Source organism: Arachis stenosperma, chromosome 5 (genome assembly GCF_014773155.1).
Source record: "Arachis stenosperma cultivar V10309 chromosome 5, arast.V10309.gnm1.PFL2, whole genome shotgun sequence".
Lineage (NCBI taxonomy): Eukaryota > Viridiplantae > Streptophyta > Magnoliopsida > Fabales > Fabaceae > Arachis > Arachis stenosperma.
Genome location: NC_080381.1, coordinates 26,402,606 through 26,425,598, shown reverse-complemented (window position 1 = coordinate 26,425,598; position 22,993 = coordinate 26,402,606). Strand labels below are relative to the sequence as shown.

General features: G+C 37.2%; 3 protein-coding genes across 3 annotated transcripts; 1 reads left to right on the top strand and 2 right to left on the bottom strand.

Annotated features, from left to right (window-relative positions):
* Positions 1–1,742: 1,742 nt before the first annotated feature.
* On the top strand, positions 1,743–3,312 carry LOC130981767 (F-box/kelch-repeat protein At1g23390-like). The gene has a single exon (XM_057905451.1). It carries the CDS (start codon positions 1,833–1,835, stop codon positions 2,949–2,951), a length of 1,119 nt encoding a protein of 372 aa, XP_057761434.1. The 5' UTR covers positions 1,743–1,832; the 3' UTR covers positions 2,952–3,312.
* Positions 3,313–4,476: 1,164 nt separating this feature from the next.
* Positions 4,477–5,985, bottom strand: LOC130980612 (uncharacterized). The gene has a single exon (XM_057904272.1). The coding sequence runs from the start codon at positions 5,983–5,985 to the stop codon at positions 4,477–4,479; it is 1,509 nt and encodes a 502-aa protein (XP_057760255.1).
* Positions 5,986–6,233: 248 nt separating this feature from the next.
* Positions 6,234–7,100, bottom strand: LOC130980611 (uncharacterized). Its single transcript, XM_057904271.1, has one exon. The coding sequence runs from the start codon at positions 7,098–7,100 to the stop codon at positions 6,234–6,236; it is 867 nt and encodes a 288-aa protein (XP_057760254.1).
* Positions 7,101–22,993: the final 15,893 nt, after the last annotated feature.

Sequence of the window (22,993 nt, the reverse complement as noted above, 5' to 3'; positions counted from 1 at the left end):
ATGTGATAGAACTAAGAACTTATTTCATGAAGACTTAAGTTATAAATTCACAAATTTTAATGGGAAAGAGAATAATAAAAAAATTTGTAGATAACACAAAAAAAATTAAGCAAAATAAGTGTAAAAATTTGAAAGAGAATAAATAGTAATATTTACGTATAAGAAGAAGGAGGTGTATATGATATATAAAATATTACATAAATTTCTTAAGAATCATATCGAAATGTCTTCACTCTAACACCAAAATTTTTAACTAAATGATGTGATAGAAATAAGAATGTATTTCATGAAGATTTGAGTTACAGATTTACAAATTTTGATAGAAAAATAAATAAATAAAAAAATTTGTAGATAATGCAACAAAATTAAATAGAATAAGTGCAAAAATTCGAAAGAAAATGAACAATATTATTTACGTATAAGAAGAAAACGACGATAACAACAATAGCGATAATGATAACGATAATGATTATAGAAGAGGAGGAGAAAAGGGAAGGAGGAAAAAAAATTCAAATAAAAAAGGAGGAGAAGGTGGTAGTGACGGTGACTATAACAAAAAGAGTGCGTGCATAAAATGCAAAATATATTAACAATTTAATTGAACTTTGGTTCGTTTTAAAGCTTTATTGATACTCAAATTTATTAAAATTAAAATGAACAGAAAGTTTTACAAAGGAAGGTGAGATGGAATGGAATTAACTTCCGTTTATTATTATGTGTGTTTAATGCGTGAGAGTAAGAATTTAGCAAATATCAATAACTGAATTTTGTGCGTCAATAACCAAATAAACTACAATCCATCCACATTCTTATTGCATTTACCTTATAAGTAGTTCAGTTCCTTAGTTGTGTGGCCAACGTCATTACATCAGAGTATAACATTTTGGTTTTTTATCATTTCAATTAAGCGTAACAATCTTGAATATGATTTCAAATCCATTTCAAATTAGTATGTGGATCAGATCATCAACTTGCTTAGGCCTGAATTAAACAAAGGGCTTCTTTTTACTAAATAAAATACTAAGTTAACTACGTTCAATTTCAATGGGACAAGTAAGCTAGGTTACCTAACTTTAACTTCATCTCCATTTTATGGCAGCGACTGAAATTGATATCACAGAGTACTGTAATGATTTAAAGAAAAAAATGGGATTCCCTTACCAACATAAGAAAGATATGTCCAAATATTCTTTAATTTGTTGGTTTATTCTAACATTAGTTGGACATTGCTTTCCCACTCAAGTCTCAACTTCCAAACACCAACCAACAACATTTAACAAGTAAAATTCTTGTTTTGTAAGACTTGCTTATATTATATCCTGTAAGGCTCTGATTCATGTGGTGGTTATAGGTATGCATTATTGTAACATTTCTTTTTTTTTTTTTGAGTAATTAATTCAAGGTATATAGATTTTTTTTAAATATTTATAAAATACTAATATTTCAATAATTTTAACAATTAATTTTTATTAATTTATATTATAAAAATTTTTATAATTAAAAGTATTAATTAAAACAACTAGAACACTAGAATATCTAAATTTTTTCCATATACTATATAATTGTTGGTTCATATATTACACCTATGGAAACAAGGAATCTCAAGGCTGGATGCATTGTGGCAAAATACTAAATAGACTAAGCCAATGAAAATATGACATGTCACACACCCATTGGACAATGTTTGAACCCATCATTTTCATTCCTCTTTTCCCACACTATATAAACACTGAATCCTATCTTCTCTCCTTCACACATTACACACAACTCAAATAAGCAGAGCTATAAGCTAAGCTATTCGACTATTCATTATAATCCATATTTCTAAATCAATGGCGGCAACAGCAGAAGCACCTATTTATGGGGATATCTTAGAGGCAATATTCTCGCACGTGCCACTAATCCATCTCGTACCGGCTTATCACGTGTCAAGGGCATGGAACCACGCTGTATCCTCCTCCCTGGCACACGTTAACCCCATCAAGCCATGGCTCACGATCCTCACACAGAGTAAACGTGATCCTCACGTGACAGCCACTTACGCCTACGACCCCCGCTCGCGCGTCTGGATTGAAATGAATCTTCAACCGTCGATCGAGCACGCCTCCGCCGTCCAATCATCCCAATCAACTCTGCTCTACACGCTAACCCCCGCGGGCTTCGCCTTCACGGATAGTGAAGGTGCGTTCCGCGTCTCCTGGCACAACGCGCCAGCACCGAGCGTGTGGCGCACCGACCCAGTCGTAGCGCGCGTGGGTAATCGCGTTGTGGTAGCTGGAGGCGCGTGCGATTTTGAGGACGACCTACACGCGGTGGAAGTCTACGACATGGAGGCACGCGCTTGGAACACGAGCCAGTCCATGCCTGAGCTACTGAAGGGATCTGCAGGGTCCACGTGGCTCTCAGTCGCCGTTGTCGGTGACAAGATGCTGGTGACGGAGAAAAAGTCCGGCGTGACTTTTTCGTTTGATCCATTTTCTGACACGTGGAACGGACCGTACGATCTTCGCCCGGATCAGAATGTGTTCTATTGCCTCACCGGAATCCTAGCGGGGAAATTGACGGTGGCCGGGGTGATGAGTGGCGCGGAAAACTCGAAGAGAGTGAAATTGTGGTCCGTGGAAGGGGAACTAGGTTCGGGTTCGGGCTTTTGGTTCGAGGAAGTGGGAGAGATGCCGAATGAGATGGCGGAGAAGGTCATGAGAGGTTGGGATTTTGGTTCGGTGGTAGTGACTTGGGTTGGGAATTTTGCTTACGTTATGAACCCGGTTAAACCGGAGGAGGTGGTGGTTTGTGAGGTCGGGGCCAGGTGCGAGTGGTGGAGCGTGAGGAACGTTGCTGCGGGGGATTTGACGAAGAGAATGGTGGTTAGTGGCGGTGGCGTAAGCTTACAGGAGGTGCAGCGGGCGGTGGTTACGGAGAATCCAAGATTCTGCATGAAGCTAGTGTGAGTTTCTAGTTGTGAAAGAAACTTGAAAAGTTGTGGCTTGTGAGTTGCGCGTGATCTTATCAGAGTGATGTGACTTGCACGTGACCGTAGGTGCAAGAACTCCGAATTCACTCAATTCAGAGTGGTTTGCGTGATTAATAATCTTATCTCTTTGTTGTTGGTGCTTTGGATAGAGTTGGTCAAGTGCTTATCTTCTATCTACATTCTAGCCACTCGCTTATGTATTGCAATTTACTCTTTGAAAGTGATCGATTGCATCAATGATACGGAAAATTAGTATTTTCTAAAAGAGAAATTAATCTTTGTTTATGTTTAAATAAAAAATATTAGATGAATAAATATTTTAGTAATTAAAATTTTAACTAATTTTTAAAAAGCTACCGATAATTTTTTTTAAAAAAAAATCTTTTTAACGTATCTCATGTGAGATCAACACAAAAATTTTGTGAAAACAACTACAGACATTTCTATAATAAAAAGATAAAAATACACAAAAACTAGAAAGGGAAATAAATAGTCCATAACGCGAGTAAGAACGTGAAAATGCACGCTCCGGCACTCCCATACCCCCTAAGAGCAACTCCAATGGTTCAAAAATTTTGAACCCCATTTACTGTGTGTCAGAAAAAAGAAAGGGTCTACCATTGGAGCAATTAAAAAAGGAGTTCCTTCACGAAGTTCGAGGCAGCAAAGGCCCTGCTCAGAGGGACGCTCTCTCAAAAAAAAAATAATATTTTATTAATAAAATTAATACTTTATATATATATATGTATTGAGCTAATAGTTAGGGTAAAAAACCATAATAAGCCAACTGGCTCAGAAAATTACGTAAATACGCCAAAGCAAAAATCGTTACAGCAATAAGCCAGATCGTATTTTTATATAATTCGAACCAGGTTGGTTCGAACTCCATTTAGTAGTAAATCGAACCAGGTTGGTTCGAATTATGGTTTTTTTTTGTTAGTAATTCGAACCAGCCTGGTTCGAATTAGTAATGAAGGTAATTCGAACCAAGGTGGTTCGAATTATAGAGAGAGAATGTCTGCATGTAATTCGAACCAGGCTGGTTCGAATTACACCAATCATAGTTCGAACCAGGCCGGTTCGAACTATGTGTGAGACTGTGTATCTATGGACGAGGCATATCCGAATCAGCCAAAGAGATGCGGCCTATGTCGCCAACCCGGACACAGTTCAATAAGAGAAAATAAACGCTAAACTGTTTCAAGATTCATTGATCATACAAAATGAATGTCCCAGAACACAAATTAAAAAAAAACATAGATAAACAGACTATAACATAACAAAAAAAGTACAAACCAGGATCATACATGATTGAACTTTAAAGAAAAAAAATACATAATTAAAAAAGCCATATTCATTACTACTCGCAACAATCAAACTAAAAGTCATGTGCACTAATGTAAATAATACTGACACTAACAACATGGGATATAATCTAAATAACTCTAAGACTAGGAAGATGCGCACTAATGTAGATAATGCTAACACTAACAACATGCATACTAATGGTGTCCTGTCTGAGACGAGCCTGCAACCTGTGGGCAACTACGTCGCGTGTGTCCAGGTTGGCGACATAGGCCGCACCTCTTTGGCCGATTCGGATCCGCCTCGTCCATGTTCGTCCGTATCCTAGTGGATCTAGGACGACCCTCTCTGGCACGCCTCATGGCAGGGTCTGGAATCACTGTGGGCCCGTCGTAAGGTGGCCAGAAGCCCTCCGGGATGGGAGGTGTGAATCCCATCCGATACACATTGAAGACCGAGCTAATCTGATAGACGCTGTGAACGTAAGAGGTCCAGGTGACCCGTGAGTATGCACAGCACGCAAGTGCGTGCTGACACAGGAAATGAAGAGCCTGGAAGTACCCGCAGTCACATGTCCGAGAGGCAAGTGATACTCTGTAAGTACCCAAGGAGAAAGAACCAGTCGGAGTAGTCTCTGCTACAGTGAACTCGGAGTTATCCCGGTCATACAGCGTCACCGTGAAGCACCTGGCCGTCTTCATGTTGGCTTCAATACACTTCACCAAATGCTGACTGAATTGTTGTCCTGTTCCCATCTGGGCCTCAGCCTCTCTCCCCTTGCGAACAAACAGTTCCGCAAGCCTACAATATGTTGCCTTCACCAGGGATGCTACAGGGAGATTTCTGACCCCCTTCAGGATAGAGTTCACACACTCGGAGATGTTCGTCGTCATGTGACCGAATCTCCGCCCCTCATCACGATGCTGAGTCCACAACGAGTAATCAATCCTGTTCGCCCAATCACACATCGCCGGATCTTCAGATCGCAGGATATCAAACCAGTAATCAAATTCAACCTCGGTCTTCGCATACGCCGCGTTCACTAGTAGCCTCCTAGCGTCTTTGCCCTTGAAGGTTAGGGCAAAATTAGCCGCTACGTGTCGTATGCAGAATGCACGGTACGCAGATGGCGGTAGCCAACCGCCGTCAGGGGCCTCAAGCGCAGCCTTGATGCCGTTGTGCCTGTCCGATATAACCAGCAGACCGGGCTGCGGGGTCACGTGCTGTCGAAGGTGTGAGAGAAAGAATGTCCAGGATTCCGCATTCTCACCCTCTACTAGTGCGAATGCCACAGGTAGAATGTTGGAGTTCCCATCCTGTGCAATCGCGATGAGCAACGTTCCCCCATACTTCCCATACAAATGTGTGCCGTCAATGCTGATTAGCGGCTTGCAATGACGGAAAGCCTCGATGCAGGGCGGGAAAGTCCAGAAAAGTCTGTGGAAGTACGCTTGAGATTCGTCCACCTGTCCTCCAACTCGAACCGGGCTCGTCTTCAGGACCACAACACTCCCAGGCATCGTCAGCTGGACACCCAAGACCCACCTAGGCAGGTCGTTGTAGGACTCATCCCAGTCACCGTATATGAGGGCGATAGATTTCTGCTTCGCCATCCAAACCCTCCGGTAAGTCGGCCTAAAACCAAAGTGCGCTGCCGTGGCGTTCAGGAGCACCTTGATGCTCACGGATGCATCGGCCCTAACCATTGGCATAATGAAAGCCGAAATCACATGATAATCCAAACTCCTGTGGTCACTAGAGATGGATGTGGCCAGGCAAGTGTGAGGTCCATTGTACCGTTTGACCTCCCAGATGCCCTTCCGCTTCCGGAGACTCAGTCGAATCAACCATGTGCACCCATTCCCAAACTCGGAACACTTGCCCACATACCGGCGGTGATCGGACTCCACCACCTTGTACTGTACCCCTCGCCGGATGCTGTAAGTCTTCACACTTAAAGGGCCTCATCTTTATCCTGGAATTGCTGACCAACCTGGAACTCTGTCAGACCAGTACTCCCTTCCGCATCTCTAGCTCCGAATCCAACAGCGTGCCCTAAAACCCCCTCATGTCTCATGGCGTCCAAGTCCAATGAGGAAAAATGTGGTGGATACTGCTGTGTGCCAGAGCTAGAACCACCTACCTCCAATGCAGGCCCAGTCGCTCCAATATCATCAGCGCTATCATCGTCAATCATATCCGGCTCGACGTCATCCTCGTCTTCATCGTCCAAAAAATCGTCTCCTACGCCAACAGGTGCAACTCCCACTAAAGCGTTCGGCAAATTTTCCCTTTCCACTACCTCGTCGCCTTTGGTGGCATTGAGGTCAACAGCGAAAGATGGGGAGGCGACATGTTGGACCACTGGTTCGTACACAGGGACGGACGAGGAAGCAACGGCAGGCCGGGAACTAGAACCTGCTGCATTCGCTATAGTGTTCGTATTCCTGTTCGAACCGCCGGAGCTGGATACAACATCAACCAGCCGGGCCAACAACTCCGGTGTCCTCACCTCCGGAAACTGCCGCCGACAGAGAAACATTACTTGCAAGTCCGCATCATTATTAATCGTGAAGCAATCATACTTCACCGTATTCTGTAGCACCGTGACTGGAATGCGATAGAAAAACTTCTTTACCCGCTTCGCACCCTCCAGACCAAGCTTCATTAGTACAGCGCTAACAAGGTCATCGTAACTCGTCGTAGATGTTATGACAATACATAGAGGATTCTTATCTGTGAACTTTACTCCGGAACGAGTTTTTCTATTAACAGATCCTCTGTGGTGCACCAAAACAACAAAACTCTCCTCACTAGCCATCCTTCTCCCTCTAATGAGAGTAACTCACGTTTGGAACCATATATATACAGTCAGTCTCACACATAGTTCGAACCGGCCTGGTTCGAACTATGATTGGTGTAATTCGAACCAGCCTGGTTCGAATTACATGCAGACATTCTCTCTCTATAATTCGAACCACCTTGGTTCGAATTACCTTCATTACTAATTCGAACCAGGCTGGTTCGAATTACTAACAAAAAAAAAACCATAATTCGAACCAACCTGGTTCGATTTACTACTAAATGGAGTTCGAACCAACCTGGTTCGAATTATATAAAAATACGATCTGGCTTATTGCTGTAACGATTTTTGCTTTGGCGTATTTACGTAATTTTCTGAGCCAGTTGGCTTATTATGGTTTTTTACCCTAATAGTTACATATATAGTACTAATAGTTACATATATATATATATAGTATACTTTACATAATTAATTAGTTATTATAATTATTAATAAATTAAATATGATTAATTATATTAAATAATTAAATCGTATTTAATTTACTAATAATTATAATAATTAATTAATTAAATGATTAAATTTTTATTTATATAATAATTTATATTATTATATTTTTTTTGTATTAAGTAATTTTACAAATTTGTGTAATCCCAAATTATATATTGTGTATTGTTGTTATGTATAAATTTATTTAATATTAATATCTTTTAATAGTGAATTATTTTTAAATTTAAATATTTAAATTATATTATTAAAAAAAATTAATTACATTAATTTCAAGTATTTTAATTAATTAATTAATTAGGTGGGACCACAACAGGGACTAAAGTTAGTTCTTCCTAATAGAGAAGAGATAGATGCTTTGAGTTCCTATTTACTGTTTATGACACAAAAACTGATGTGGAGTTACTTTTTATGACAGGTGAGCCATAAACAAAAACTGGGATGAGTTCCCTATTGGAGATGGTCTAAGTCCCTAACCCTGTTCGACCCTCTGCTCCGTGTACAGAACTACAGATTCCTCAAACATGAATTTAATTTTTTTTGTCGGTTGAAGAGGTACAGATTTTTCAAAGTAAACGATGGTGTGGTGTGTGTGTTGAATTTGTACTGACTGAAACCAATGAGCAACACAACACGACATAAATGTTAAGACTAGGAGTGTCTTCTAGAAGCGAAGGGACGTCCACAAAAATATATATATTCAAAGAGCTAATTATATTGTTGGGCAAATCACTTAAAAAAATTAGATGAGATTCAATTTTACATAGATATCATAAAATAAAAAATGTTATCTGCATGTTTTGAATCAATAAATTTAAATTATTAGGTTTGTATGTAAATCAAATTTAGTAGTTTTGATTTATTATGTTTTAAAATTCGAATTGAACTATCATAGTAAATCAAAATTAGGTGCTTTGATTCATACTCATAGTTTATATTCTTAATAAATCGAATTAATTGAATTCGATTTAGTAATGGTAAATTAAATCCACTAATTTTGATTTAGTATATATGTACTTATATATAGAATTCAAATTTAGTTATTTTAAATTATATTTCACCAAACTCTCACTCCCTAAACACACCATCCAAAGAAATGTGAGAAAAGAAAATCACAATATTCAAACTGCAAAAATGGAAGACGATTCGAATCATATCTATCGATTGGACGGAGTTACCCATATTACTAGTTTCATCCATGAAGAGGTTAGTGAATAAGATTTATTTTCTTTAAGAAAAAAAATTATTTTTTGCGATATTAAGTTGCTTAGAATTTCATTATATGCATTATTAGGTGTGTTGCCTCCGGCGGACTGCATCGACAAGTTCACTGTGAAGTGCACTTGGATGCAGGAGACATTCAGTAACCTTCCTCAGAGCGCAGACGAAGAGACAGTCAGGAGGTACGCGAGAGCGTACATCATGATGCTATTATCGACGCAGCTCTTCAGTGACAAGTCTGGTACACGAATGCATATTCAGTGGCTACCGTAGCCTTTCTAATAGAAACAATATCGCTCCTCCGTTTTCTTCTAATAAAGGGTCGAAATCGGTCCACAACTGAGTTTCTTCTTATAAAGATTTCCGGTTTTAATTCAACCAAGGCATAGTAGCTTCGATTAACCTCTAAGTGTTTTTTATGAAAAACTGAGTGATCAGACATCCATATAACTCTATCTTATTGCTCACTATTCAAGGGCTTTATGGCTCTGGTACACTCCCCAATTTCTTGTGGATCTTGATTTGCACCTGTAGGGAGGGACCATCTGGAATTAAAAAAAAAGTATGTCGACAACTTTTACATTTATTTTTGGGAACAAAAGACTCCCCTATGATCAGGTTAGAGGACATAGGCAGATACAATTGGGGATCCGTTGCTCTCTCGTGGTTATATCGATGATTGTGCTGTGTAGTCAACAGGGAGGTAGTTAAGTTGGCCGCTCCATTGCAGCTCCTCCAGTCATGGATCTTCTGGCGATTCCTGAGTTTCAGGCTCGATGGTTTTACATCTTTTATTGGTCGTTGGACCAAAATTTCAAGGGATTGACCAAAATTTTTCATTAAAAAGCTTTTTGAGGCATATTTACATAAATTTGACATGCAAAGTCATAAACAATATAATTTAACATTAACAAGTAATCTGTGTAACACCAATTCATAAAATTCAACATCAATGATACCAAAAAAGTCAACAGTGTTGATCATAAATTCATTAGACAGTAGTCTAATTAATTCAAAATAGCAAAACAATAAAATAATAATTAATACAATAAATGAGTACAATTAAACAATTAACCAAATAAACTAAGCAACAATTTTTCCATTAATTTAATCAGCAAACTCAAAATAGTTACAGACACTTTCAGCAATAATTCAGAACCTATAAAGCTAAACTGAACTATCTTAACCTCCTAAATCCACTAAAATAGAACATTAAAATAACTAAACTAATTAAATCAATATAATGAACGAAAATTAACTAACAGAATTTGAAAAAAAAATAGAGTTCAAACCCAAAACCTCGAATGCAGGATGTAGAAAACAACAAAGAAGGAAGGAGGAAGGAGACGACACTATGGTGTTGCCAGCACTAGAGGTGGCGGTCGTGAGCCGTCAGAGCAAGGAGCTGGACTACAGTTACCCTGTTCTGCTTGGTCTTGGCTTAGAGAGGAGAGGGTGAGCTGGAGACTATAGGCTGAGAAGGGCAAAAGGAGAAGGACGAAAGGACCGCGGCGGCGTTGAGAGGGAGAGGAAGAAGGAGAAGAAGGAAGCATCGGCAGTGGGAGAGGGGGTAGCGACGGCGGTGGTCTCGGTGACATAGCAGAGGACAGTGACGGTAGTTGGAACACGAGAGAGAGAGAGAGAGAGAGAGAGAGAGAGAGAGAGAGAGAGAGAGAGAGAGAGAGAGAGAGAGAGAGAGAGAGAGAGAGAGAGAGAGAGAGAGATGGTGGTGGTAGTGGCGATGGTTCAAATGAGGGGGAAGGGGTTCATGATTTGAATTTACGCCACTTCTACCATTGGATTTACTGTCAGAATTTGTAGACGATAAGCCACTGCAGGTCACCAAAATGCATCGTTTTACTAAAGTGAGTTACCGTCGGATTATAAACCTGATGGTAAAGGACGCGCCAATTTGATTTATTTTTCCTCCAAAAATTACTGGCAAATTTACTATCGGAAAATAAAATCCGCCGATAATTAAAAAATTTTATGAATTCGACGTGGTTACCGTCGGTAAATCCGCCGCTACTCTACGATGCTAAATTTGACGGTAAATCCGACGGTACTCAATATTTTTCTTGTAGTAGATTATGGTCACACTTTTTTACTATTTGAAAATACCTTTTAATTTATTCACACTTTTTACGTTTCTTCTTTTGAGTTTCAAATTTAATAGTGTTGCAAAATAATAAAAAAGAATGACCTTAATTTTAACTAAACTTTTTAAGTGTTGTCAAAGTTTTGTAACCATTATAATAATAGTGTGTACGCGCGCGTGTGTGTTCTTTTAATTATAATAATGTAACAAGTATAAAATTTTGAGTGATTTACACTTCTAAAATTACCATTAACGTAGTAGAGTCTGAAACCATACGACTAAGCTTTATAGCACTAATATAGTAGAGTCTAAAAACTATACTTTATAGCTCTTCGCTTCTTGAGCACGACTAGGCTTTAATTTTTGCCGCTAACTCTCTAAAAGTAGTTCACTCCTAATTCGAATATAAAATTATACTCTCTCTATTTCTGATTTTTATTTAAACAAATATTTTCAACCATACGTAAAAGTTGGAAAAGTTGTGCAACTACACAACATATATCATTTCGCAATACTATATTATATTAACATATTACACAACACTTTGCAATAAAGGGTTGCGAATAAGGGATTTTTCTACAGAAATGACTATTCCACCAACAAGGTGTTACAAAATGAATAATACATTTGGATTAAATTAAAATCATATGAGAGAATACAATAGTGAAGGCTTTTGTGTGACTAAAGATGCAAGGAGCAAGGGCTTGTGAAATCTTTTAAAGGTTTACTTAAATTTGTTATATTAGCTTTTACCGTTGGTTGTGAGCCTATATATATGTGTGAGGCAATTCACAAGGGGGTAAGGTGTTTTATACTTCTGAAACTAGCAAAGATTGAAATTGTGACCCTGTTCAACCTATATCATCCATTATCACTCTTTCCAAATTTGCTTGTATCTACATTGGGGTCAATAATGGTTTGACTCCACCATCTTGTACTAAATTGCTCGACGAATGTAGTTTTTTTTACAGTAAATAGTATCGACATACTGATGGAAAATTTTTTACCACAACTTCAAACTCTACTTTACCCGATGTTGAAAAAGTGCTTTGTAGGACAATATCTTTCCTGAAATACATCACCTCTAATTAAGTTGAGTGAGAGGTAATGACTTGAAATCTCTGTAGTTTAGCCATTAGAGTGGGCAAACTGAAGTAGTGATATTGCCAAAGGTTGTGTCAATTTTAGAGTGGGGATTGGCTGACTATCTAAAACAACTTCTTCATTATTGTTATCACTAGACAAAATTTTCTCATCCTCATCAAACGAAAAATTAATATGGGCAAAAAAAATATTAACCTCTTATAAAAGCGCCTGTAAGACAAAATCCACATAAATATCATTGTAATGATAATCATGTACTTGAGTGTTGATACTAGAATATAAATATTCACTTCCAACTACGAGATTGAACCACCTAAGCTGTCCATAACATCTTCAACTTAAATGTATAACTATATACTCCATTACTCTAGATTTTGGCTATGATAATTGACATAATTGAAACATGCAAATCGTTGTCGAGCTAATAAGTTGCATATTAAAATCCTCAACTAATGAGTTAAACCGAATACCTATATGATATTTTAGAAATTCACTTTCACTATGATGATCCAAATAATTAATTATGATAAAAGGTCTTAACTTAGTAAGACTATTAGTTGGATACAAACTCATCCACATTGGCATATTATGTGTAAATGTTACCCCATTAAAGATATTATGATCTATTTTAGCATTTGGATACACAAACATATATATGAGTTCTTGTGCCATTGTTATATCTTTGTAAAATTATGAACAACTTTCTTGATAAATACCCATTACTATATGTACTCTAAGCAGCAAGAGAGGTATATTCTAAATCTATCAAAAGCCTCATACACTGACTTAAGCGTCGGAATGCCTTTTGTAGGTATCCATACTCATTGTTCTGCCATAGCCGAGGAATAACTCTTCCTACTTGAGGATCATTGTTCTTGTCAAAGTGCTAGTAAGTTGTATAGAAGAACCATCAAGGAGATCCATCCTTCTACACAAGAACACTTCTCTTTGTATGTAGCTTCGTCAAGATGGGGTACGAGATAAAATTTTTACTCATTTCACAATCCCACATGTGGTTTTTGTAAAACCAAATGTACTACTCATTTCGCATCTCTTTGTTATAAAATGGCTCAATTTAAACGGAAAAAATCTTTTGTTCGTAACCCTTTATTACAAAATAGTACCCGTTTCAAACAAATAGACCTATTTCGTAAGATCTTAATGCAAAAGGTTTTATAATGTGTTAATGCGATTACGAAAGAATATTAGTTGCATAGTTAAATAACCTTTTCAACTTTTAGGTTGTGTTTAGAAGAGATAGTGAGATAGCGACTAAGAGACAAATCCTAAATGTATTGTGTATAGTGTAAAATATATAGGATTGAATTATGTCTCAGTATCATATTTAGTTTAAGATAAATATAGAGATTGAAGGGTATATTTGGAATTTGAAAATTTAAATGAGTATTTTTGAAAAAAAATATTATTATAGTTTTAGTCTACGTTCCTAGTGTTGGTTCGAAATAAATCCAAGTTGGTACTAAATATATCGACAAAAGCAGGTTTTCGAGTTTATCAAAGGTGTTGATCGATGAGCAAAGAGGATTGATAAAAAAGATTTGTGTAAGACATGATTTGACGATTGAAGCAATGGAATGACTAGTAATTGAGACAATTAATGACGATTATTGCATCATTTATGTGGCGGAAACAGTTATACTTAGTTCTTCATCTATAGAGCACATGATTGTATTTGATTGATTAAAGGTGGCTATAAATAGACAAAGTTTGGAAGGAATAGCGGATAGAATTCATTTCAGAAGAAGCTCTTCAATATCACATCCCTAGAGACTTTCTGATCTTGCTCAAAATTTATTTTTTTTGTACTGTTCCTTCCATAGTCTTTACTTTTATTTTAATTTCTCGCAAATTTATCTTTTTTGCAAAATTTATCTCCTTTTTTTCTTTATAGTTTCGCATTTGTATTTGAATTTAAAGTCCTTTGACCACATTGAAGGCATTTTATCGCTTTTCTTTGAATTTAAAGTCGTTTACTTTACTCTTTGTAATTTCAATTTTAAGTCATTTAAATTTTATTTACATTTCAAAATTTTCCTTTTCTTCTTTATTCGTCCGAAATTGGGATCTTTTGGCGCACTTTCAAAAACTAGTACTCACAAAGGAGGAGTAGGTTTTGCTCTCAGATCACTAGATATCGTACCAACTCAGATTTGCAAAAAATCTGTATAACAAAATGGCACGTCCGGTGGGACAATTTTGAAAAATGTGCCAAAATTTTGGTAATAATTTAGTTTATGCAACTTAGAAGTGAAAAAGTTGTATGTATGTCAAACGAAATTTCTAATGCTAATGTTAGATCATCTACGAATGATCATATTCCTGTAGTAGTTGCTCAAATTTCTGCAAAATTGGCATCATATACAGAAAGTAGCATTCAAAACCCAGGAGTTGGGCTTGGAGAAAATGTGGCAGTTATTAATCCACCTTTAGAGGGAATGGGCACAATTAACACCCACAAACTTCTCAAACACAAACACAATCGTCTGTAAACACAAGGTAGCCCCCTTTTGGTCTTTCTCCTAGTTACACTCCCCCCCACAAGTGGTTTTGTGCCTCCAATTAGATTTAGAAATGTACAGGGAGCGGTTAATAATTAACCACCAATTTACCATCTTGAAGTCTCCCGTGATTATCAGGTAGGATCGACATCGAATAGTATAGGTTTGATGGCAGCAGTTCGACAGTATGTCGATGAGAGTCATCATGATTTAGTCAACTTGTTGACTCAATAGATGACTACTATCTTGAACCCCATGATGGCTAATCATGAAACAAAATTCGAGTATTTGGCTAGACAAGTAGAACGAATTGCTCGAATAGTTGATTATAATAAAGGCAATCATTGAAACGGAGTAGATCCAGTAGATTTGGAGAATAATCTTAGGAATAGAGATGATAATATGGATCTTGGTGGAGATTTGAATCATATAGTTTGGCATGGTCAAAATATAGATGAAGTGTTAGCTAGGATGCGTATTAATCAACGAGGTGAACATTATCAAGGGACAAGAATAGTTGAAGATATTCTTAATAGAGTCAGAATCAATGTGGGATTTATGAATCAAGCATATTTTGTTTTCGCTTTCCCTGCTATATTGCAGATGGCGGAATTGCCTAGCGGTGTTAACAATCCTAAGATAATAACAAAGTTTGCTGGAGAAGTGGGTGAATCGACTACTAAGCATGTTACTCGATATATGATATAATTAGGCAACTTGGCAAATGATGAGAACTTGAAAATAAAATTCTTTCCTTCTTCGTTGATGAAGAATGCTTTTACTTGGTTTTCAAATTTGAGACCTAATTCTATTATAACTTGGGCACAGTTAGAAAGTATTTTTTATTCTCAATTTTATAGAGGTGAGTTGAATATGACAATCATGGATTTAGTTGCTTTAAAATGTGATGATGAAAAGTCAATCGATAATTTTATGATTCGATTTAAGAATGCCCGAAGTCAATGCCGTGTCTCACTTCCTGAAAGTGAAGTGGTGAAAATAGCTACCGTGGGATTAAGATATTATATGCATCGAAGATTTCTCAATGTACATGTACCTGATTTAACTCATTTTGCTGAAAGGGTTCGTCAAGTAGAAATTCTTCAGAAAGTAAAAGAAAAACTTATAAGTAAGAAAAAGTATAATAGTAAATTTCTTACTCGAAAGAAAAGGTGTCGTGTGTGGAAATGGGTTTTTCGAGTGAAGAGTCTGATGTTAAATTTTCTGAAGTTGATTTGGCTGAAGTAAAGAAAAGTCCACCTTATGTTTGTTCTTTGCTTAAAAAAATTGTAAATGTTGAAAAATCTAATGATTTGAAATGTAAGAGTGGAAAAAATATAGTTATGATATTTTAAAATTGGAACAACTATTTGCTGTGTTGCTTAAAGTTAAACAATTGATTTTTCCAAAAGGCAAGACATTGCTATCAATAAAAGATTTGAAAGGAAAGCCTTATTGTAAATTTCATCAAACAACGAGGCATTCAACTAATAATTGTGTCCATTTCAGGGACTTGATTCAAGAAGGAATTATCGAAGGAAGATTGAAGTTTGATGATGGTAAAAAAGATAAGAAAGTTGATACTGATTCCTTTGACGCTGGAGCAAACTTTGCCAAGCCTCACTTCATGGGGGTCAATGTTTCTGGCTTTACCTCTTATGAGTTCCATTATGCTTTAGGAGACTTCGAGACCAATGTGTGTGCAGTATATCCTGGTGTGGGTGAAGGATTGCTATAAGTCTTGATACAACATAAATTAAAAGTTCGAGATGTTTTTTTATGTCCTCGATGTAATGCTATTGTCGATGCTGAAGCTGCAGCGATTTTTTAGAAAGAAAGAAATAAAAAAGAGTTGGATCATAAAGAAGAACAAATTCATCAAAGGCAGCCTTCTCAAAGGCAGGAAGGTCAAAGTTCTCGAAATGTTCAAGAAAACTTTCCTCCTTCACTGAGTCTATCACAAGCCTTGGGAGTTCAATGGATTAAAAATTGCCAAGAATTTCACAGTCAAGATATTCAATATAGACGTCAGCCTCAAAGAGAGCATCAATGTTTTAATCAAGGTTGTTACCCGTATCCTCGAGGAAGGGCCAGAGGAAATCGAAGTGGAAGATTTGCACGTCAAATGGTGTCAGGAAGACCATCAACTTCAACAGACAAGGGGGCAACTCCCTCTGTTCATACCCATATAATTTTTTCATCTGATGGAAAAACTTATCTTAAAAGAATTCCTTCTCTAGCTAAAATAGAGAAGGGCAAGTCTGTTGCAATCATCTCGAATGAAGTTAAGGAAAAAGATGCTGACCTTGATAAGGAATATTTCGATGAAGGAGATGAAGATATAGTGAGCACTATCTTTATCATACCAATAGATTATTTGGGAGAATATGAAAGAAATTTGAGCAAAGATTATGATACGGAAGATGAAGAGGCTTTTGCCTTTGTATGTGATGAGGAAGAGTTGGGATGTTTCAAAAAGCCAACTGAAAAGTAAAAGTCATATCTTTGACCTCTACACATTACTGCTAGTATGAATGGTATATGTATCAACAAGATATTGGTTTATGGAAGAGCAGTGGTGCGGTGATTACAACCACAGACTAACTGGCAAGTGCACCGGGTCGTACCAAGTAATACCTCAGGTGAGTGAGGGTCGATCCCACGAGGATTGATGGACTAAGCAACAATGGTTAAATTATTTACTTAGTTAGGCAAGCAGAAAATGGTTTTGAGATGTTCAAAAGGTTTAAAAACTGACTTCAAAATATCAGAAGGCAGCAAGTAATTAAGTTGAAAATAAAATATAGGAGAAAACAGTTAAGGCTTCAGAGTTATCTATTTTCTGGATTGACTTTTCTTACTAACTATTTTAAGCATGCAAGATTTAATTCATGGCAAACTATTTGTGACTAGACCCTAATTCTTTAGACCTTCCTAGTCTCCTTTAAAATTCATCAACTGCCAATGTCTTGGTCAATTAATTTCAATTAGAGGGTGAAGTTTAAATTCCAGTTTATATGCCACAAAAATTCTAATTACCCAAAAATAAGGGGATTATATGTCACATATCCTGTTAAATCCAAATAATTAAAATTTAGGAGAAATTGTTTTCAAGCTGTTGTTCAAGTAAAAAGCTTTCCCAAGTTTTACAAGAACTCAAATAGAAAGAGGGTCATACTTCCGTTCCACCCAAATTCATAAGATAAAGAGCAAAAACCATTCTTAAATTATAAATCCATACATGAATTAAAATAGAAAAAGTAATAAAATCAATCCATACAAATAGAGTAATAGACAGAGCTCATAACCTTAACAGTGGAGGATTAGTTGCTCATGGTTCAGAGAAAAACTAGGATTGTGATAAATATACAGAGTTCCAATCTGATGGCATCTAAATTCGTCTAGAATTCCCTAATAGAATCCCCTTTTATAACTAATCCAAATTAATTTAAAATCTAATTATCTAAAATTAAAAATAATATCTTTTCCTATTTAAAAATCAAATTTGAATTTAAATCAGAATTAACTAACTACTCCGCATTTTGTAACGTGGGGACCACTTGACTTCACTGGATCCGTGCCTAACATGGGTGGTAAAATGGGGCTCAGAAATCACCCCCAGTGGTTTCTGCATTTTCTGCATGTGGCGCATGTCACGCGTACGCGTCGCTGGTCTTCTTCGCAAGTCACGCAGACGCGTCGGTCACGTGCACGCGTCGCTGTGAAATTCTTCAAATCACGCGTACGCGTCAGTCACGCGCACGCGTCGCTGTGAAATTCTTCAAATCTCGCGTACGCGTCGCTGTGGGAAGCTCTAAATCACGCGCACACGTCAGTCACGCGTACGCGTCACTCATCGTAGCCATCTCCCTTGATTCTTGTGTTGCAGAAACTCCATCAAATCCAGTCGAATGCTACCTAAAATAAACAAAATTGCAAAAGATTCAAAGTAGCATCCATATTGGCTAAAAGATAATTAATTCTTTATTAAACTCTACAATTTAGATGCAAATTCACTAGGAAAAGATAGGAAAGATACTCACGCATCACAAACACCAAACTTGAATTGTTGCTTGTCCTCAAGCAACCAAAACTAATATAAGTTTAGGATGTGAATTTGCATGAGAATGAGAGTTCGATTAGGCTCATGTCTCTTCTTATAGTGGGGTTTATAACTGCAATCCTGAATAGTTTTGGCATCTCACTCTCCTTTGAATCAGAAGGATGTCACTGTCATTCGGAATTAGAATTCGAATAATATTATGAATTCTCTGATCTTTTGTAACTCAATTTAATCCTTGAACACAACAATTTTTCTTTGGTGCTTTGCACCTTGAGCCTAGCCGTGACTTTAAATATTTTGTCTCAAGCTTTACTTGATACAGAAACACCACAAGCACTTAACTAGGGAACTCTTTTTAAGTTCTAAATAATTTTATTTATTTATTTATTGTTTTGTTGTTGTTGTTTTTTTTATATTATTATTCCCAGACAGTGGTGCTCAAAAGCCCTTGGTGTACTCTGCAATTGATCTTGACTCTAAATGTTATTGTCTCAAGGATTACTTGACATAAGAACACCACAAGCATGTAACTAGGGAAACAACTCTTTGAGCTTTTACTCATGTCTGTCCTCCTTAGTCATTGATGCTCAGAGCCTTGGACCTTGCTCTTGTTTTTCTTTTGTTTCAAGGATTAAACTTTCATTAATTTCAGAGAATTCATTATAATTCTCTAAATTCCTGTTCCTAATACATCAACATTCTTTGATTTAAATTTAAATATGTACTATTCATGTCATGTATTCAGAATTACAATTAATACCACCACATTTAAGTAAATAAGACTACTCTTAAAATTAACTCAATTTCTCATGCAATACATCACTTCTGTATTTTTTATTTGAATTCAAGCTCAGTGAGTAATACATGAGACATCTTTTCAGAATTAAAGCAATTAAGAGAAAACTAAACTAGTCCTAGGATTCTAACTAATAAAGGATCATGCAACAAACAAAGCAAAATAACAGAAAACCGGAACATAACATAGAAAAAGAGGGGAGGAATAAAAAAATGAAAGGGACTCAACCACCTTAGCTATCCTAGCGGTCGTTTTATTCTTCAGGTTGTGCTCCTCAGTGAAGATGATTCGCCTCCCTTTTGGTGCCATAGGAATAAACAGAAAACCCTTAAGCAAAGAGTCAACACCAAACTTAAAGGTTTTCTTGTCCTCAAGCAAAGAAGAACTGAAAATAGAAAGAAAATATTATGATGAAAGAAAAAGAAAAGGATAAAAGAACAAGAGAGAACTAGGATTGGGAGAGGGGGAAAGAAAATTAAAACTGGGCAGCGAACTAGTGGAGTTGTGCGGCACAGGCGACGGGTACGCGTGCAGCATGCGTACGCGTGGGTCGCGGGTTTTTCTTAATGACGCGTGAGTGTCAGGCACGCGTCTGCATGCCATGGATTTTGTGCGATTCGCGTGAAGCCATCCGCGCGCTCGCACAACTCTTTGTTCGTGTGGCTTGGGAATCAATATTTCTTATGATGTGTGCGCGTCATGCACGCGCACGCGTGGACGGCCATTTATGCAAATGACGCGCACACGTCAGGGACGCGTACGCGTGAACAAGTTTTGTGCTTCTAGCATACTTCTAGCCCCAAGCCAGCTCATTTCTCTGACCAAACACATATTTACGCCGTTTTTCAAAGTCACGCGTGCGCGTCGATGACGCGCACACGTGGAGTGCCAAAATCACCAATGACGCGCACGCGTGGGGTACACGTATGCGTGGGCTTGTTTGTAAGAAAGGCATTATTCCTGCGCCACTCCCGCACAACTCTCTGTTAAATTTTATTTTTTACACACACCCCTCTGACGCGTACGCGTCAGCGACGCTTGCGCGTCATGTGCTCTCTTTTTTTTTCCGGTTCCTGTTCTAAAATAGTTGCATGATCAGAAAATTAGTAAGAACTCAATAAAAATCAAATAAGTAAGAAAATTACTACTACGAAAAATAACTAAGAGTGAAAAGAAACATCATCCCACGGTGGGTTGTCTCCCACCAAGCACTTTTAGTTAAAGTCCTTAAGTTGGACATGTGGTGAGCTCCTTGTCATGGTGGCTTGTGCTTGTACTGATCCAGGAATCTCCATCAATGTTTGTAATTCCAATGGCCACTGGGATTCCAAGCTAGCGCATAACAACGCCTTCGAGCAAGTTGAAGCAAGTGACAAGGCTCCAAGAGTGTTGATTGTGGGAATGAATTCCAGGATCCCAAACCTTGCTTTTACATCCGTCTTCTTGTGGATCACCATTGTTCCCACCGGATGGCAAGCAATTTGAATTCTCACAGAAACATCCAAACAACCTTCTAGACCCATTTAATTGAGCTCTACACTAATCCTTGCACTTCAATTTGGAGCATGCAACCATATTGAACCTTTCTTGACAACTCTTGCCACTAACCATCTTCCTCTTACTCTTAATGCCACAAAGAGCTCTAAGTTGACCATCCATCTCCAGTAGTCCAGATTCAAGTGGGAAAGTAAAGGTTAAGGATAGGAATTTTACCCACTTGAATGATGTATTGGATGGTGATGGCTTTGGAAGAGGTCTTTCAAGCTCCACTCCCTTGTGTTCTTCTTTGAATTCTTTTACCTCTTTTCAAGCTTTCTCAATTTCAACCTCTTCCTCTTGGTAGCTTTCTTCTAATTCAATCTCTTCTTCATTGCTTACCAAGGGCATGGGAGGTTGTGCATCTTTCCCTTCTTCCATATGTGAGGGTGGAAAGTTCTCTAATTCACTGGAGTATAAACTCCTTTGATTGGTTTTCTCACTTTCTTCCATTGGATCTTGCATTGTATCTTTTGGGAAGGAATTTGCTTGTTCCTCTTCCTGGTTCTTGATTAGCGACTGCACATATTTCTCTATATTTTTGACACTCGTCTTTATATCATGTAGGAATTCTTTCATGAGAAGCTCAAGATCTGATGGTATTTGAGATGAATAAGGAGATGGTGGCTCTTAGTATGGGTAGAAAAATGACGGTTCTTGATATGGATAGAGAGGTGGTGGTTCTTGGTATAAATATGAAGATGGTGGCTCTTGATATGGGTAGAAGGATGATGGTTCTTGATATGGATAGAGAGGTGGTGGTTCTTGGTATGAATATGGAGATGGTGGCTCTTGATAGTTGGAACATGGAGCATTGAAGTTTCTTTGGTTTTGACTTTGCCAACCAAAATTTGAGTCGTTCCTCCATCCACAATAATAAGAATCACTCCTTGGGTGTGAGTAGTAACCCATGTGATCTCTCTCCATTATTTTTCTTAGCACAAAACACCAAAAAGAATTAAACGCACCATGTGGTAAACAGGAAAGCAAAGAAGACATAACAGAAATTTTTTTTGAAAAGGAATAAAATAAAAAAATAATAAAAAAATTCGAAAATAAATGAAAAGAAGTGAACTATAAATTCAAAAATTAAACAAAGAAAGATACTAGGATTAAAAAAAAAACATTTTTTTCGAAAATTTTTTAAATAAAATTTAAATTAAATTAAAACTAAAATGCCTAATCTAAGCAATCAAACAACTGATAGTTGTTAATCATAGTCAATCCCCAGCAACGGTGCCTAAAACTTGGTGCGATCATTACAACTACAGACTAACCGGCAGGTGCACTAGGTCGTACCAAGTAATACCTCAGGTGAGTAAGGATCGATCCCACAGCCACGAGGATTGATGGACTAAGCAACAATGGTTAAATGATTTACTTAGTTAGGCAAGCAGAAAATGGTTTTGAGATGTTCAAAAGGTTTAAAAAGTGAATTCAAAATATCAGAAGGCAGCAAGTAATTAAGTTGAAAATAAAATATGGGAGAAAACAGTTAAGGGTTTAGAGTTATCTATTTTCTGGATTGACTTTTCTTACTAACTATTTTAAGCATGCAAGATTTAATTCAAGGCAAACTATTTGTGACTAGACCCTAACTCCTTAGACCTTTCTAGTCTCCTCTAAAATTCATCAACTGCCAATGCCTTGGTCAATTAATTCCAATTAGAGGGTGAAGTTCAAATTCCAGTTTATATGCCACAAAAATTCTAATTACCCAAAATAAAAGGATTATATGTCACGTATCCTGTTAAATCCAAATAATTAAAATTTAGGAGAAATTGTTTTCAAGCTGTTGTTCAAATAAAGAGCTTTCCCAAGTTTTACAATAACTCAAATAGAAATAGGGTCATACTTCCGTTCCACCCAAATTCATAAGATAAAGAGCGAAAACAATTCTTAAATTATAAATCCATACATGAATTAAAATAGAAAAAAGTAATAAAATCAATCCATACAAATAGATAGAGCTCCTAACCTTAACAATGGAGGATTAGTTGCTTATGGTTCAGAGAAAAACTAGGATTGTGATAAATATACAGAGTTCCAATCTGATGGCATCTAAATTCG

Bases quoted from the DNA above. Each gene is read 5' to 3' on its own strand.
- LOC130981767 (XM_057905451.1), top strand. From the start codon at position 1,833: ATGGCGGCAACAGCAGAAGCACCTATTTATGGGGATATCTTAGAGGCA.
- LOC130980612 (XM_057904272.1), bottom strand. From the start codon at position 5,985: ATGGTTAGGGCCGATGCATCCGTGAGCATCAAGGTGCTCCTGAACGCC.
- LOC130980611 (XM_057904271.1), bottom strand. From the start codon at position 7,100: ATGGCTAGTGAGGAGAGTTTTGTTGTTTTGGTGCACCACAGAGGATCT.